Below are 16,305 nucleotides of genomic sequence, written 5' to 3' on the forward strand. Positions count from 1 at the left end.
GTCCACTCCCATGCCCTGGACAGACAAAATCAAGCAGGGATGACCCAAAGCCTTCCTCAGAATCCTGGACTCAGCTCTAGGAACCCAGCAGGAGGTCAGACCACCTTCAGACCACCTTCCCCAGCCAGCTGAAGCCCCTCACAGGGTCTCCCAGGCACCGCTGTCCAAACTAGGACATCCCAGGTCCTTCTTGTCCCTCTTGGCACTCCCATGGCCCCCTTGCCATCTAATACTCTCTTGTTTCTCTTCAGTCCTTTATTGGTCTTCCTGGCCCCCTCGTGTGCCACTAGGTAAACTGAGGCCCAGAAGGATGCCTCCACAGCCAATGAACAGCAGAGCCACGGCCATGCCAGAACACCTTTCTGGCCAAGTGGTAGTGTCTTCCTCCTTCATCTGCCAGCCTTGGAGGCCAGCAGCAGGACCCTCTCCTGGAAGTGCCCCCCCCCACCACCTGATACTCCTGCCCTGCGGCCCACATGAAGAGTCAGTGTGTTAAAGGAGACCTGTGTCTCTACCCTCAGAGAAGTGGATGGCAAGGTGGGGCAAGGGTGCCAGGAAATGTGCCCACCCTGCTTCTCGAACAGCAGGGGGTCGGGAGTATTGCTGTCCACATTCAGGCCTTCCTCTGCCACACTGCTGAGCCCACAGGGGTCTCAGGGCCAAGGTTTGCCCTCTGTAGCCATCCTCCGGCCTTTCCCACCCTTACCCAGCTAGAAACTGCCCCACGACACCAGAAAACAAAAACAAAGACAAAGAAGTTCAGAGCAAACAGAATGTTTTCTTCTTCCAGCTTTCCTGGTGCCTTTGGGACCCTGGCTGCTCAGGCCAGTCTCTTGCTCACACGCTCATAGGTCACACCTCCGATGGTGGAGATCTGAAAGAAGCAGCCAGAAAGCGGGAGTCATTGCAGGGGTCCCTAAGTGAGACGGAACACAGCTCGGGGAAGACAGGCCTCCAGTCCCAGCCGCGAGTAGAAGTGAGCAGGTCGCACCACTTCTCTGAGCCTCAGTTTCCCAATTTGTTACACTAGCTCCTGTGTAGACTCAGCGAGGCAAAAGTGCTAAACAGATGTGAGGGCTGATGGGGCTCTTTGTATTGTAACCTTCCATCTGTCCACTGAAGTTCCACCTACTCCAGGCACTTCGGTTGTGTTACCCCATTTAATTCTCCCAACAATGCTGTAGGATTGTACCCATTATAGAGGAGTGAATACTGAAGTCTGGAGGAGTCAAGTAACCCCTTTAAGATGGAGAGGCCACACTCAACTTCACCACACAGCATTTATGGGGCACCTAATCCGTGAGCATGCCTGTGCCCTTGTGCGTGTGTGTGTGTGTGTGTGTGTGTGTGTTCATGACAACCCTCAACTCCGGGCACTGCTCACAGCACGCAGACTCCATAGTCAGGAGCCTCTCGGAAGCAGGAAACAGGTTTGTTCAGTTCCGGAAGATTGATCCTCGTCTTGGACACAACCTGCTTCTGGTTCTGCCGCTCTGGGTGCTCCCCACACACCTCACAAGCTGGGAGCTTTGCTTCTTGGAGTCAGAACCCACTGGCTGACATTTCATGTAACAATGTGTCCAAAGCATTTATAGATTTTCTAAGAGGTCAATTTCCATCCAGGAAAAAATGGAGAGTCACTTTTGTTCTTTTATATATATATTTTAAAATACTGTGCATCTCTTTAGTTGTAGATTTTATTTATTTATTTATTTATTTATTTATTTATTTATTTATTTTAATTAAAGACCCACTAGCCTGGGGAGAGCTGGCAGAGAGCCTAGTCTAGAAGTCAGCCTTTGGGACCTGCCTCCACCACAAACTAGCTGTGTGGCTTTGAACAAGTTACTTGTTATCTCTGAGCCTCTGTGGCCTCTCTGTAAAAACGGAATAATGGGAGGTCATGGAGACTCTTCGGCTTCTAGCTGGTTTTGAGATGAAGGAAAAAGAATACGAGGGAGAAAAAGAGAAGAGAAGACGGGGGAAGGGGGTGGCAAACCCCACCTCCCGCATCACTTCCCTTCTGGAGAGTCTTGGGGAGGGTAGTCTGGACCCCAGGGAGCTCTGGCCCAGGACATGTGCTCCCAAGGGGAGAACGAAGTGTGGAAGAGCCTACCTTTGCTTTTAACTTCACATCCATTTCTTTCACCTAGGGAAAATTCTGGAACCCCGGGGGAAGAAACGGAAGTGAGGTGAGGGGAGAGCAGCCCCTCCAGGCTGTGTTGACAGAGCACGGGGCGTGGGAAGGGTCCAGCCACAGATGTGTGTGTTACCCCTGCCAGCATTTTTTCAAAGGTTTAATTCATTGCCAACGTTTAGTAGTCTGAAGGTTTCACAAAGAAGTGCAAATTTCCAGCTTCTCTTAAAAAATCAGAAGATCTAGCAGGGAGGGCTTGAAGTCCCTTGGGGGAGTGGAGCAGCATGGTGGCTGCCCTTTTGGGGCCCACCCAGACTCCCCCCTTGGTTTAAACTCGGGGGAGGGTCCCATGGGCTTCCACGCTTGGGCCGCTGAGGCGGCAGAGTCACTGCCAAGCGTCAGTTCCCAGCACTGTCAGAGAAGCTAGGTGCCCTCCAGCTAACCACTCAGCTCCTAGCCCCTCAGTGCCCTCACCTGGAAGATACAGGGAAACATCCCTACCTATCAGGGTATTGTGAAGGTTGAACGAGATGATGTCCCCCGGGCACTCAGCACAGAGCCTGGCACATGGGAAATGCCCCTAGAGCCAGGGCTGGAGGCAGAAGAATGTTCTCATCATCGTCCCAGGAACCAGCAGACACTCACCTCCACCAGCTTGTCACCCACAATCTCCGAGGTCTGGCGATAGTTGGGGAACTCCACCGTGATCTTCCCACCCTCCATGTGCACGGTGGCCTGCAAGAGAAGCATAACATGGAACCTGAGCTGGCAGAGGCCCCCAGATGTGGGCCAGTCCCCTCTGGGACTGGACTTGGCTTGGAGGTGCAGGACATAGACGACACACACAAGTCCCCCAACCTCGCTGTGCCTCAGCTTTCTCACCTCTGAAATGGGGGTAGTAACGGTACCTCCTCCAGAGTTCCTAAGAAGACTGAAGGATTTCATAGGACATATGGAAAGTGCTTAGAACAGTGCCCCACACGTAAGGAGCACTCCTTGTTAATTGTGGAGTCGGTTAGGATCCTTATTGTTAGGATAATGATGATGTCATCTCGGATGTGGATTGCAGCATTGTCACTGTAAGCAACCTAAACAGCCATCCGAGCTCTCCACCAGTGAATAACCTCAGTGTCTATCAATGAGGGCGTGTTAAAGGAAGGGTAGCATTACCATACTGTAAGATACTGTGTGAGCATTAAAAAGAATAAGGCAAATCGATCAGTGCTGACACAGAAGGACATCCTGAGAAATTAAAATCCACAAGTGCCAGAAGATGAACTTCAGGAGCACTCATTCTGTACCGTGGCAGCCATGGCTGGGGGCGATAGAGGGGACCCAGCATCGGTGGAAGATCTGCGGGATCAGGTTGGGTTAAGAGAGGACAGTCACCTTTTACTTCTTTCTTACGTAAGATTACAGTTTCAGACCCACGAGAGTCCGATTCTAGGGCTATGCATCTGTAGGCTATGCAGGAAGGCAGCCCGAGCAAATGGTTATGGTCTCTGAAGCCAGGCTGCCTGGGCGTGAAGGTCTGCCTGCGCTGTGTGACCAGGGCCACGTGACTGAACCCCAGGGCTTAGCCTAACTCCCTCCTCTGTAAAATGGGATAGTAACTGTTGTGACTTCGTAGGATTCACAGCATTAATGTGTGTGAAGTATTCAGCAGGTGTGTGGAATATACATTAAGTGCTTGGCAAGTGTTAGCAGTTTTTAACAGTTTCGTTACAGTGTCTTTTAGAGGCCGAAGCATTAAGAACGGGGAGTGGCTAACATGCTGAGTAACTCAAGCGCTTAAGGCTGGACACTAGACTCGAGAACCGAGCCTCAGTTTGGGGTGGAGCCCCAGGGAACAGGCTTGAGACCAAGAAGTTAGCCAAAGGCTTAGGGAAAGAGGGAAGGGCAGCTAGTGGCCTCTCACCTTGAACTTCTTGCCTCCCATGGTCTCCATGTCACACTCCTTGCCAATGGTGAACTTGTTGGTCATGGAGTGGCCGCCCGGGTAGTGCTGGGACCAGGTGAAGTTCTGCCCGTCCTGCTGCACCTCTGTGACAATCTTGAAGTTTCGGCCCTTTTCAATAGCATCACTGGGGAGTCCTGGACCAGGGATGAGCAGAACAGCATGTAAGAACTGCTGACAGCCTGTGGCTCTGGGGGAAGACTCTCCTCCCTGGTGGCTGGCTAGCTAGCATGATGGTCAAAAGCACAAATCCCAGTTCTACCATGAACCAAGAGCTTGGATACCTTTCTGAGCCTCAGTGTTCCCATCAACAAAATGGGGGTAATAAGGTCCATTTCACAAGGCTGTTGCGAGGATGAAATTAAAGTGATTGTGTCTTGGGGCACCTGGGTGGCTCAGTGGGTTAAAGGGATTGTGTCTTGTAAAACTCATGGCATATAATTGACAATAAATACTAGCTGCTCTCCTGACAGCACTATAACACAAATAGAACAGACACTGCCACACACCCAGGGTCTTAGATGAACGGGACCATCAAGACTGTCTTCTAACACTGGGGTTTCACAGATGAGGCAGTGAAGACCCAGAGCAGGAAACGGGCTTCACAGCCTCTCCTCGGAGGCTAACAGCAGAGCCAGGTCTACCACTGAGACTGGCCCCATTGCAATTCTACATGAGGCTGTTGTAGGTGACACCAAGTCACCGTTCCTTCTGGGCCATTCCCAGTAACTGACTCAGAAGGGCTCTTGTCTCCCCAAGGCCCCAGAGCGCACGTGCCCTGCTCTCAGGGCCTCTCCCCTGGGGCCTCCCTCTGACTCTTGACAATGGCACTGCCTCGACTTAGAGAGTGCCCCAGGATTTCTGCAGGAGTGTCACGGCCACGGTCCCATGGGTTCCTCACAATGGGCGCTGCAAACGGAGCTGTGAAGGGGAGCGGTTTTCTAATCTCGGCCCACAGTTCCTAGCGCAGTAAGAGGCCCATGTTTGTTGAATGGCCAAATGAATGCATGGCTTGTCACACCTGGCCTCTGGGTCACCTCTTCCCCAGCACCACTCATCATCTCATCACTGGGTCCTGGGTGCTCATCATCTCTGCCCCTAACTGACAGCGTGACCTTGGGCATGTCATGCTGAGGCAGCCCATCAGGAACCCGGGCTGGCCCTCGCCTGTAGCAGGTCTTCAGTGTATGTATGAATGAAGGAGTAAACCAGTCAAGTCTGCACCTCACCAACTACTGGCTCTGTGTCCTCAGACTAGTAACTCAGCTTCTCTGGGTCGCAAGGAGTTTGGGTTGGTGGCCCCAAGCTGGCTGTGACAAACTAACCCAGGGAAGGGGTCCTCATGCCCTCACTCACCGAGGCGCTTCATGAACTCGTCATAATTCTTGTCGCTCTCGAACTCGTACTTGCCACTGAAGGCCATGCTGCTGGGACAGCTGGAGGATGAGGAAGAAGGGTCGTGGTGCTGAGGGGCCCGGCGCCCCAGCTTATAAATTGCCGTCACACGCTGGGGCTCGGCCCCTAAGTCACCCCACCTCTCCCTCCAGCCCTGAAGAGGAAGCAATTGCTGTTTTACAACATGGGCAGGACCTAGCCCAGCAGGGCCTTGAGGTTGTTCACCTGGGGGAGTGCTCCCTCTGCCACTCCCAGCAAGGGCGATGGCAAGGCCAGAGCTTCCGAGGTCTCAGCCACCTCTGCCCTCCCTCCATCCTTCCCCTACCTTCTAGCCATGCTCTGCACACCCCTTACTTACTTGTTCAGCCCCTCATCATCCACCAAAGCACATGGAGCACCTACCGCTTGCAGGACAGGCACCGAGATGACACGGATGGACGAAACATATGCCCTCCCCCTAAAAACTTCCAGTCTAGTTCAGAGACAAAACACAGGACTGTGGAGGACCCTCATGCAGGCAGAATGTGACCAGTCCCTAGACAAACACCGATGTGTGGCCTGGGGCACAGGGAAGGAGCAAGCCGGCAGCTGGGGGGCGGGGAATCTTTGCTAGGAGATGGCATTTGATGCTGATCCAGAAGAAACCATAGGACTTGGATGTTTAGAGAAACAGAGGGTTGGAGAAGGTGGGAAATACAGGAGACAGTACTCTAGGATGAGGGAACAGTGTGGTGGAGGTGGGAAGGGCCATGACGAAAGGAAAAATGAGTTTGACTGCAGCAAAGAGCCCTGCAAGGAGAGACAGAAGCAAGTGCTGGTAATGCCAGCAAGGTCAGGTAGCAGCCCAGGGGCCCAGGGAGCAGCTTGGAGCAGGAGTTGCCATGGTGCACCGAAGACCCGCCACATGCCAGCCACAGGCCAGGAGCTCGGTGGATTGTGTGTTGTTCGAAGCTCACAGCTGGCAGGGTGGGGGTTCAGACCCCAGACTTCCAGGTCCTGTCCCACCTGTCTTACAGGACTGCTCCCTAGATCCGACTGACCGTGCCTTCTCTGAGGACTTTCCTTTTTCTTATTATTAAATATGAAAATTTTTGCAAGTTGGTCTCCTTTTCCAGAATCAGCTCTGCATGAATCCCCATCATTTCTTTCTTTCTTTTTTTTTCTTTTTGAATCCACATCATTTCTGTCTAAAGCAGACCTCACCACAGCTCTGGGACCCAGTGATTTCTGACCAGGTGAAACCTACTTTGCCCCATTTTGCCAGTGTTCAGTCTCCAGTCTTGGAATTCCTTACTCCTGCCAGGGGCCTTATTTTTTAGAAGACCATAAACACACACACATACACACACATACACACATCCTCATCATCTTTATCATTGTCACGGATTTTCTGATAAGTTACATATATTAACATTTCATAAGTCAGAACAAGTAACAGTCCCGTCGCTTGGCAGAGATGGTCCTTGATAATAGTTTGTATCTATCCTTCTGAACTTAAAACATACATATACTTCTTATGTAAATGAGACTATATTGTACCCGAGTTTGTTTGCTTTTTAAATTTTATTGATTTGTTTTGAAAGAGGGCACAAGCAGGGGGAGCAGCAGGTAGAGGGAGAAGGTGAAGCAGTCTCTCCACTGAGCAAAGAGCCCAATGCGGGGCTCGATCTTAGGACCCTGGGATCATAACCTGAACTGAAGGCAGACGCTTAACCCACTGAGCCCCCTGGGCGGCCCTGTAACCTCATTTTTATGTAATGATATGGGTCCATGTCTGTATCATGACATGAAGGTAAATCCTTTTAAACCCTTTGAGTTCATATTCTATTGTCTGTATGTTGTGATTTACATAGCTATTGCTGGATTTTCAGGTTATTTCTAAACTTTTTCTATAACAAATAACTCTGAGATAAAAATTTTTTCAGTTTTATGCCCTTGACAGTCAGCAAATAGTTCTTATCTACATTAACTGTCTGTAGATTTTCAAAAGTGGGGGTACCTGGGTGGCTCAGTGAGTTAAGCCTCTGCCTTCGGCTCAGGTCATGATCTCAGGGTTCTGGGATCGAGCCCCACATCAGGCTCTCTGCTCAGCAGGGAGCCTGCTTCCCCCTCTTTCTCTGTCTACCTGTGCTCTCTCTCTCTGTCAAATAAATAAATAAAATATTAAAAAAAAAAAAAAAAGTGGTGGCAGGTACTCAGGCAACCAGCCTAGAGAGCTTGTTCGGTGATTCTTCATTCTCGTGGTGTTTTCTGGACAACCACACACCGAGACGGAATGGAACATTCCTTATTCCTTTGGCCCAGACGGCTTTGTTGAACGTGGCATGAATGTGCGTTATCTGGAGTTCCCATCTCTTTCATGGCACTCTTTGAGTGCCCGAGGGACGCGCTTCCTGAAACCCACTCTGTGGACGCTCCTGTGAATGGTGATGCTGTGTTCTCCGGTCACGACCCCCTGCCGCCCTTCTTTGCCGGAGCCGCTCTGCCGGGGCTCGGTTGGAAAGTTGAGATAAACGTTCTCTTTCACACCCTGGTATACATGTCAGATTATTTACTAAAGGATGAATTTCTAGATGGGAAATCCCTGGAACAAAGGGGTTTTGTATCTATGTTTATATCTGTTACTCGGCTGCCTGCCGGAAAGCCTGGAGCCGTGTCCGCTCGCACCTCGAGCATGCGAGGATTTCCCTTCTTCGATACTGATGACGACAGAGCAACAGCAATAATGGCTACATTTATCAGGTGTTTATTATGCACTGGGCACGCCGCTGAGCGTGTTACACGGATTACCTCATTCATTCTTCAAAGGGAGTTTATGAAGTCAGAGTCATTTTCCCCATTTTGCCAAGGAGGAAACAAGGCTTTAGAGCAGTAACTTGCCCAAAGCCACAGAGCCCCTGTGGAGAATGCCAGCAACTGTCAACAGCATCTAAAGACATTTCCAAAAATCCTCCATAACCCATCGCCCGGACTCAATAAGCGTTCCTTTTCTTCTGCTTTCTTCCTCGCTCTGTCGCGCTTCTGTCTCCTCTCTCATCCTTGTTTTCTTTCTCACAGACCTCTATTATGGCAGATGAATAAGGGCTATAATCACTACATAAATGCAATACACCACTCTATTTTTCTTTGCTCAGCATTAGTTTGAAAACACAGTCCCATGTTTCCATGGAGCGGCCACGTTTATTATTAGAAATGGATGCATAATGTTTACTGGTGGACTTTTGGGGGGCCCAGCTTACTCCATTAAATGTGAGACCACAGTGAGTTTCTTTATATGATTTTTTTAGAAAGCGTTTCCTTGAACTAAAGCCCCAGGATGGAATCACAAAGTTATGGGATCTGGAATATTTTGTTTTTAAAGATTGATTGATTGATTGATTGACTGATTTGACAGAGAGAGGGTGAAGGAGTAGGGTAGAGAGAGAGGGAGAGATGCAGACTCCCCACTGAGCATGGAGCAGGGGCTCAATCCCAGGACCCCTAGACCATGACCTGAGCCGAAATCAGGAGTCCAACGCTTAACTGACGGAGCCACCTAGGCGTCCTGAGGTTGTGTTCTTTACAGTGCAGGCTTGTGAAAGGAAAGGAAGGCTTGTGAAAAATAGAAATTTCTGGGCTCTGACCCCCAGAAGTTCTGAGTTGTCAGGTGGCGGAGTCCTGGAATCTGCCTTTGCTACAGTTGTGCTGTAGTGGTTGTGCTGCAGTTACCCTGAGAAGCTCCAAGCCAGAGGATGTGCAAAAGAGCCAGCAGGATGGACCACATAGCCTCCCCGGGGCCCCACCTAACTTCCTTTCCCATTGACCTCCTTCTTCATTGTCAGAACTGTTTTTTCCTCAATAGCTGCTCATCCAAGGTCAGCATCAAATGCAAGGCAGGCGTGGTGGGGGTGTGGGACAGGACGACATTGGCACCTGGACGCCTGACTCAGCGGTGCTCCTCTCCCCTTCATGGGAGTTTACAAGCGCATCTGACCCTCCATCCCCCCTCCCACCCGTGCCCTGCCCCTTTCCCTTTTCAGCTGGGGTCCACCTGTTCCTTCAGTTACTCATTGTGAACCTTCCAAGAGGGATAAATGAACTCAAACTGCCTCCATATCACAGTGAGGTTTTATGGGGCAATTGAGCTAACAGAGCGACTCTACCCAAGTGGAGGTCAAGAAGAGCCCCAAGGCTAATGCCCCTGAGCCACCCCCACTTCCCACCTGGACTCTGGCTCTAGCGTCAAATCAGCCACCATTATTCTGAGAGTAACTAGCCTAGGGAGTGAGAAATGCAGATGCTTTAGTCCCTGGTTGGAGGAGAAGCCCTCCGCCTAACCTCCCCACCCCAGGACCTTCTGGCACCTTGCTTGGAGTAAGTGATTGACTGGGGTTACACATACCTTAACCAAACCTCCTTCCTCTTCCTTCCTCAACCAAAAATCTGCAAGTGCAACTTGGAGTTGATCCTAGAGTGTCAAGGCTCAGTGGGATCTTTGAGGACAATTTATTCCATGATGATTTTCCTAGCTGTGCTCTCAGGAGTCAGAGAGAGGCTAAGAAACTCAGCAATCCCTCGGGACACCCAGTCAGGACTTTGTTAACATACCATTTAAAGCAGATGTATTGGAGACTCTGAGGCTAAGAGGACAGGATTTGAATCCCAGATCTGCCACTCACTGGCTGCGTGACCTTGTACAAATCATTTATCTTCCTGTGTTTCTGTTTTCTCATGAGTTACTTAAATAAGTTAATTAATAGGCGCCTGGGTGGCACAGTCGGTTAAGCGTCTATCTTCGGCTCTGGTCATGATCCCAGGGTCCTGGGATGGAGTCCTGCATCAGGCTCCCTGCCTAACAGGAAACCTACTTCTCCCTCTGCCTGTAGCTCCCCCTGCTTGTGCGCTCTCTCTCTCTCTCTCTCTCTATCAAATAAATAAATAAATAAAATCCTTAAAAAATAAATAAGTTAATTTTTGTAAAGCATTTTTCACAGAGCCTGGCATACCTCATTTCGTTGTGCTTTGCTTTATTCTGCTTTGTAGATGCTGCCTTTTTTTTTTTTTTTTAAACAAAACCCCATGTTAAGCAAGTCTACTGGTCCTATTTTTCCAGTAACATTTGTTCACTTTGTGTATCTGTGTCACAATTTGGTAGTTCGAGCAATATTTCAAACTTTTTCATGACCATTATATTTGTGATGGTGAGCTGTGATTCGTAACTATGACTCACTGGAAGCTCTGATGATGGTTAGGATTTTTTTTAAAGATTTTATTTATTTGACAGAGGGGGGGGGAGTACAAGCTGGCGAGCAGCAGAGGGAGAGGGAGAAGCAGAATCCCTACTGAGCTTGATCCTAGGACCCTAAGATCATGACCTAAGTCGAAGGCAGGCGCTTAAACCACGGAGCCACCCAGGCACCCAATGGTTAGCATTTTTAGCAGTAAAACGTTGTCTTTTCAGACAGCCGCTACTGCGCACTTAGTAGACCACAGCATAGTGTAAACTAAGTTTTATATGTGCTCAGAAACCGGAAACGTCGTCCAACTTGTGGTGGTCTGGGATGGAACCTGCAATGTGTGTGAGGGTTGCCTGTGTGTAAGTGTTAGGTCAGTGTTGCCAGGACTGGCCAGTTGTGTGGCTTCACTGCTACTGTGTCTGGTCACCAGCTTTGCAGTCATAGTCATCTCCCTTTCTGCTAAATGTCAGAAGCCCCAGAGTTTGGTCCTCATTCTTGTCTGTTCTGGGAGCACTCACTCCCTTGGTGAGCTCGCCTGACCAAGGCTTTAAAGACCAGCTCTATGCAGATACCTCTCCAATTGCTTGCTCATCTTAGACCTCCCCTGCGGACGTAAATCCAACTGACTACCTAATAGCCTTGCCTCATGTCTTATGCCACCTCAAGCTTAACATGTCCCACAGCCCTGGTCTTCAGCCCTCAACAAAGCCTCCTTGATTGCACTGCTCCAGCTCAGCTGGTGAGGAATCCGAGGGACCAGCATCTATTCTAAACCTGCAATGTGCTAAATGTTTGACAGGAGTTAATACTCAGTTCTCTCAACCAAGTGGTTGGGTAGGTCCTGATATCATCCCTACTACGTAGATGAAAAAACGGAGGCTCAGAGATGTCACACTCAGGTGTGAAGTGGAGATGACAGTCTGGCTTCAGGTCCCTGCCCTCATGTCCTCTGACTAAATGCAGCAGTTTAGTTTGGATGGAGCTTCCAGAACCAGCCAGGTATTGGAGATCATTGTTGTTCTTGCCATACTTCGAGAGTGATACCAAAGTGCCAGGCACCATGCTGACTGTTTGACACAGGGCACCTCGAACTTCCAAAAGAGCTATTATTATCCCTATTTACAGAAAAGAAAGTCTAGGCTCAGAAAGGTTAGGTGACTTACCCAAAGTCACACAGCTTGTTGTTGATGACGCTTGTATTTGAACTCAGTTCTCTCTGACCTGAGGGGTGCTGAACGCCACTGTGGATCCTGCCAGATCTCCGATGAAGCAGAAAGTCAGTCTCTGGTTCTAATGGCAGAGTTAGGACCCATGCGTTTGTTAATTCATCTAATCTGCATTTCCTGAGCACCAGGTTGTGTGTTAGGGGCAGCGACACACAGCAAGAGAAAGCAGTCCCCACCCCCAGTAAATGAAGCTCCAGCCTCCCAGATGATCCCCTTTGCCCCACTCCACCCCCTAATTTTAGGCTCACTTCCTTTCCTATCCAGCCCGTCGATGCATCACATCCTCTGCCAGGACCATCAGTTGGGCTGGGCTGGGCAGTTTGTGTCAATGTTCATTGGTTACTTTGGCTTCCTGGGCCCCATCCTTGAACAGCCCCCCGCCAAAATTGTCTTTCCACCTTCCATCTCCAGGACTGCTGTCTAGAATTAAAAGAAAAGGCCCAGTGCAGTGGAAGGGAGGGCAACACTGCCACAAATTCATGGTTGTCCCTCAGTCAAGTTTCCAACACTCAGTAGTCCTTCCCCTCATCACTGGATACTTATCAACTCTTACCAAGTCTTGTACATCATTCCCAACACCCGAGTCCACTGCAGCCCCAGCCATCACTTTAATGACCATATAACAATCCACAGTACGGATGTATCCCAACTTATTCAACCAGTCCTTATTGTTGGACAACAGGAAAAAGTACATGCATGAATGGGAGACACCACGATGGGGAGAAAACAAAGGCATTATTGAAGACCATGAGTTAATATGAATAGTATTATTTGAGGAAGGCGGGAAGAGGCTGAGGTTCTAGTAGAGGTTCATGGGTCCTGAGATTTATGGAGAGAGTGAGCTCCAGGGAGGACAGTGAACCGAGCAAGGAGGCAACATTCTGAACACATTTATGAATGTTCTGGAGTGGGTCCCTGGCTTTCATCATGTGTTCCAAGGGGGCCTCCCCAAAAGTGAAAAGCCACTAATCTGGTCTATAATTTTTTAACATAAGCACTGATCAGAAAGGCCCAGAGAATTTATTAAAAAGATCAGTGCAGTGAAAATGTGAGTTTAAATCCCACAAAGGCCTGGGGTCAAATCCTGGCTCTTCAATTTCATTTGTATACCTCTAAGTAAGTTACTAAAAGTTTTTGAACCTTTAAAAGAGGAATTTAGTGGCATCTGGGTGGCTCAGTGGGTAGAGCACACAACTCTTGATCTTGGGATTATAAATTCGAGCCCCACCGTGGATGTTGAGACTACTTAAAAAATAAACATATAAAATCTTAAAAAAAAAAAAAAAAGATACCCATGGATCATAAACCAGTCTGGGGCCGGGGTGGGGGGTGCCTGGGTGGCTCCGTGGGTTACGCAGCTAGCTCTTGATTTCAGCTCAGGTCATGATCTCAAGGCCCTGGGATCTGATGCAACAAGGAGTCTGCGGGCGGACTCTCTCTCTCCGTCTCCCTCTGCCCCTCCCCCTGCTCACTCTCAAATAAATAAGCAAGCCAGCACAGGACAGTGACCTCAGAGACAGTACTAGAGATGAGATGGGAAGTCTTATAGCCTTCCTTCTGCAGGGCAGCCCCTCACTGGAAACAGTATCGGGCAGACAGGAAAACCCTTGTTTTCTGTTTCTGCTCTGTCTCCGATGGTTCCGCTCTATTTTTGAACTGATGGAATGTCTGACTGATGCAGACACAGACCTCCAGGTTGCAAATAAAGAAACCCACTCGAGCTGGCTTAGGCCAAAAGGGGGAACTGACTAGGTTAAACCATATGTAATTGCTAATATTTGATCTTCTTGACCTTACAAAACAAGAATTTCATACGGTTCAATCTAATGTACGGATGCACAGCCGACTTGGAGAACCCAAGGGGTAGAAATGGAGACAGGGAGGAACCAGGACCAGGAACTGGAAGCGCCAGGAGCCAGTTCTTCTGGCGTCATGGGCAGCTTCTCTCTCTGTGTGTACTTGATCCTGGCTTCCTGCTGTCCTTTTTCTCCTGCCCGCCCGCACCCAGACCTTCAGGGCCTTCTGAGCAACTAACAAAAGCTAAGTGAGGAGATGTAATCTGATGGGTCCATCGTGAGTCAGGTGTCTGCTCTAGTCCAGCCGTCTGGGGGCAGGAAGGCAGGGGTCTTTAGTGCAAGCAATGGGAACAGATGTGAGTGGAAAAGAAAGTTATTGAAAGATTATAGATTAGATCACAGAATTGTCAGGCTTGGAAAACAAGCCCAGACATGAGAGGATAAGCAGCTAGAACCATGGCCTCAGTGACATCACAGCAGTGCTTTTGTTGGGATCTGCTGGGCTGGGCAGTTTGCGTCCTTATGGTTGGCGACATGGCTCACTGGCATTGCCGCCACCGTTGCCCTGGGCAGTGGGTATGGCCCCCCCCAATCTCCCAGTGCCCCGCACCAGAATGGAGTCTCTCTTTTTTTAAAAAAAAAGATTTTATCTATTTATTTGACAGAGAGCACAAGTAGACAGAGCAGCAAGCAGAGGGAGAGGGAGCAGTGGGCTTCCCGCTGAGCAGAGAGCCAGACTCAGGGCTCCATCCCAGAACCCTGGAATCAGGGCCTGAGCCGAAGGCAGACATTTAACCGACTAAGCCACCCAGGCACCCGGGGAATGGATTCGCTCGTCCCTGCTTCTTTGCATCACCAGCTGCAGAGGAAATGTCTCAGTGGGAGTGTCTGATTGATCCGAAGTCATAAGCAGGCACCTCATTGCCACTGAGTGAGGGGCACAGGAGTTATCTGGCCTTTGCAGCTTCCTATTAGGAAGTGAACCCCACCTTCCACCAGAACCATGCAGTGGTTCTGCATAGATGAGGCTGCAGACACTCCAACCCACCAACAGGGCCACCGCCCGCTCCGGTGGAGAGGGACAGTTTTTAAGGAAGGGGACTGCGGGAACGGGCAGATGCCCAGGAAGTGTCCACAACAGTGACCTTTCCCCCAAGATCCTGCCCAGCTCCTGTGCTGTGTTCTCCAAGAAGCCTTTTTCTGCCCCCAATGTAGTCCACCCTGGCCAGGCTTCCTTCTGCTTATAACCTGCAGGGGATTGAACTGTTACTGCTGCTTTTCTACCTGAGATTGAAGCAGCAGGAGAGCAGGAAGTTTGCCACATGCATCTCTGTAATCAGTACAGACCACCCAGAGTGGACCCGTGGTAGGACTCCAACCAGTCCTTGCTGGTCGACTCAGACATTAGTCAGGGCTCCTGCAGATGCACATAACAGACACTGATTCTTAGGGATCAGCGAACTAAAAAGAAATTTCTGGGGAGGGTATGGGTAGCTCATAGAAAGGTTGGAAAAGCGAAACCACCACATCTCAAGACGGCACATAGCCCCAGGCAGCAAGAAGGTAAGATGAGCGACTCACCTTCAACGGTCCCTCATCCTTACAGCGTTCCACTTAAGACTCCGATTCCCAGCTTGGCCAACTACTGGCCGTTACCACTTGGGCGGGCGACTAAATTTCTGTGCTTGGGTTTCCACGCTGGCAGAATGGGGCTAAAACAGTCAAACCCATCTGCCGGGAGGATTGGTAACCCCGTACATGAAGACAAGACGCTCAGAAAGGAGACGGCACCTGCTCTTAATGGAGAGAGGGGAGTGCACGTTCTTCCAAGAACTGCAGGTCCGCTCTATGATGCCTTAGCTACTAAGGCCTGGAAAGGAAGACTGCTCACCCCGACATCTGCAGGATGATCCTGCCTGGGGCCATTGCCAGGAAGGAGGAAGAGAAGTGCAGGAAGCAGCTCCAGCAACATCCAAACAACCTCACCTCCACACTCGCAACCCCAGCAGCCATGACCCTCAGAAAATACGGCTTCAGGCCAAAGTCAGGTGCCAAAAGGTCTTCATCCAGTTGCCTGTGCAATTATTCATCCTCCCCTCTCCTGCCTCTGGCTAACTGTGATTAATTCCTGTGGCCATCATAGGAATCACTCCTAATGAATTTCTAATGAACTCATTTGGTGTTAATGCAGTATGTAATTCCGCAGGACACTCATTATAATTTAGCCTTATTAAGTCTCTAGTTATTGGAAACTACTATTGCTCTAAGCTCATAAGCAGGAGAAAAGTAATTATCCGGAGGAGGCCGTTAAATTATGGAAAGGATTGGACATTCGGAGAAGGCTGGCCAGTGGCTACTCCTATTTTTTTTGTTTCTCCTTGGGCTGTACTGCTCTGTGGAGAGGAGCCAGCCGTGCAGGTCTTTGCACTGAGGCAATGGTGCCCTCTCTGACCTTCTGTTCGGGGATGTCAGAGCTGCACCGGCTGCGGCCTGTGTGGTGGGAGTTTTAAGCCCCATCCAGAGGTGGCCCTCTTCCCAAATGGTCCACTCGTCTCCCGCTGGCGTCTGAATTTACACC

The 16,305-nt window shown here is 49.9% G+C and overlaps 1 protein-coding gene across 1 annotated transcript; it reads right to left on the reverse strand.

The window, feature by feature from the left end:
• Positions 1 to 770: 770 nt before the first annotated feature.
• On the reverse strand, positions 771 to 5,537 carry FABP6 (fatty acid binding protein 6). The gene is made up of 4 exons (XM_032334959.1): positions 5,451 to 5,537; positions 4,056 to 4,231; positions 2,783 to 2,872; positions 771 to 874 (listed from the first exon to the last, which is right to left on the reverse strand). Exons 1-4 carry the CDS (start codon positions 5,515 to 5,517, stop codon positions 821 to 823), a joined length of 387 nt encoding a protein of 128 aa, XP_032190850.1. The 5' UTR covers positions 5,518 to 5,537; the 3' UTR covers positions 771 to 820.
• Positions 5,538 to 16,305: the final 10,768 nt, after the last annotated feature.

This window comes from Mustela erminea, chromosome 3 (genome assembly GCF_009829155.1).
Source record: "Mustela erminea isolate mMusErm1 chromosome 3, mMusErm1.Pri, whole genome shotgun sequence".
Classification (NCBI taxonomy): Eukaryota; Metazoa; Chordata; class Mammalia; order Carnivora; family Mustelidae; genus Mustela; species Mustela erminea.

Excerpts from the sequence above, each read along its gene's own strand:
- FABP6 (XM_032334959.1), bottom strand. The coding sequence starts at position 5,517 with ATGGCCTTCAGTGGCAAGTACGAGTTCGAGAGCGACAAGAATTATGAC. Across the intron at positions 2,873-4,055 it reads TGGGAGGCAAGAAGTTCAAG|GCCACCGTGCACATGGAGGG; the intron begins GTGAGAGGCCAC and ends CTTCTCTTGCAG. Across the intron at positions 875-2,782 it reads TGGGTGACAAGCTGGTGGAG|ATCTCCACCATCGGAGGTGT; the intron begins GTGAGTGTCTGC and ends TGCTTCTTTCAG.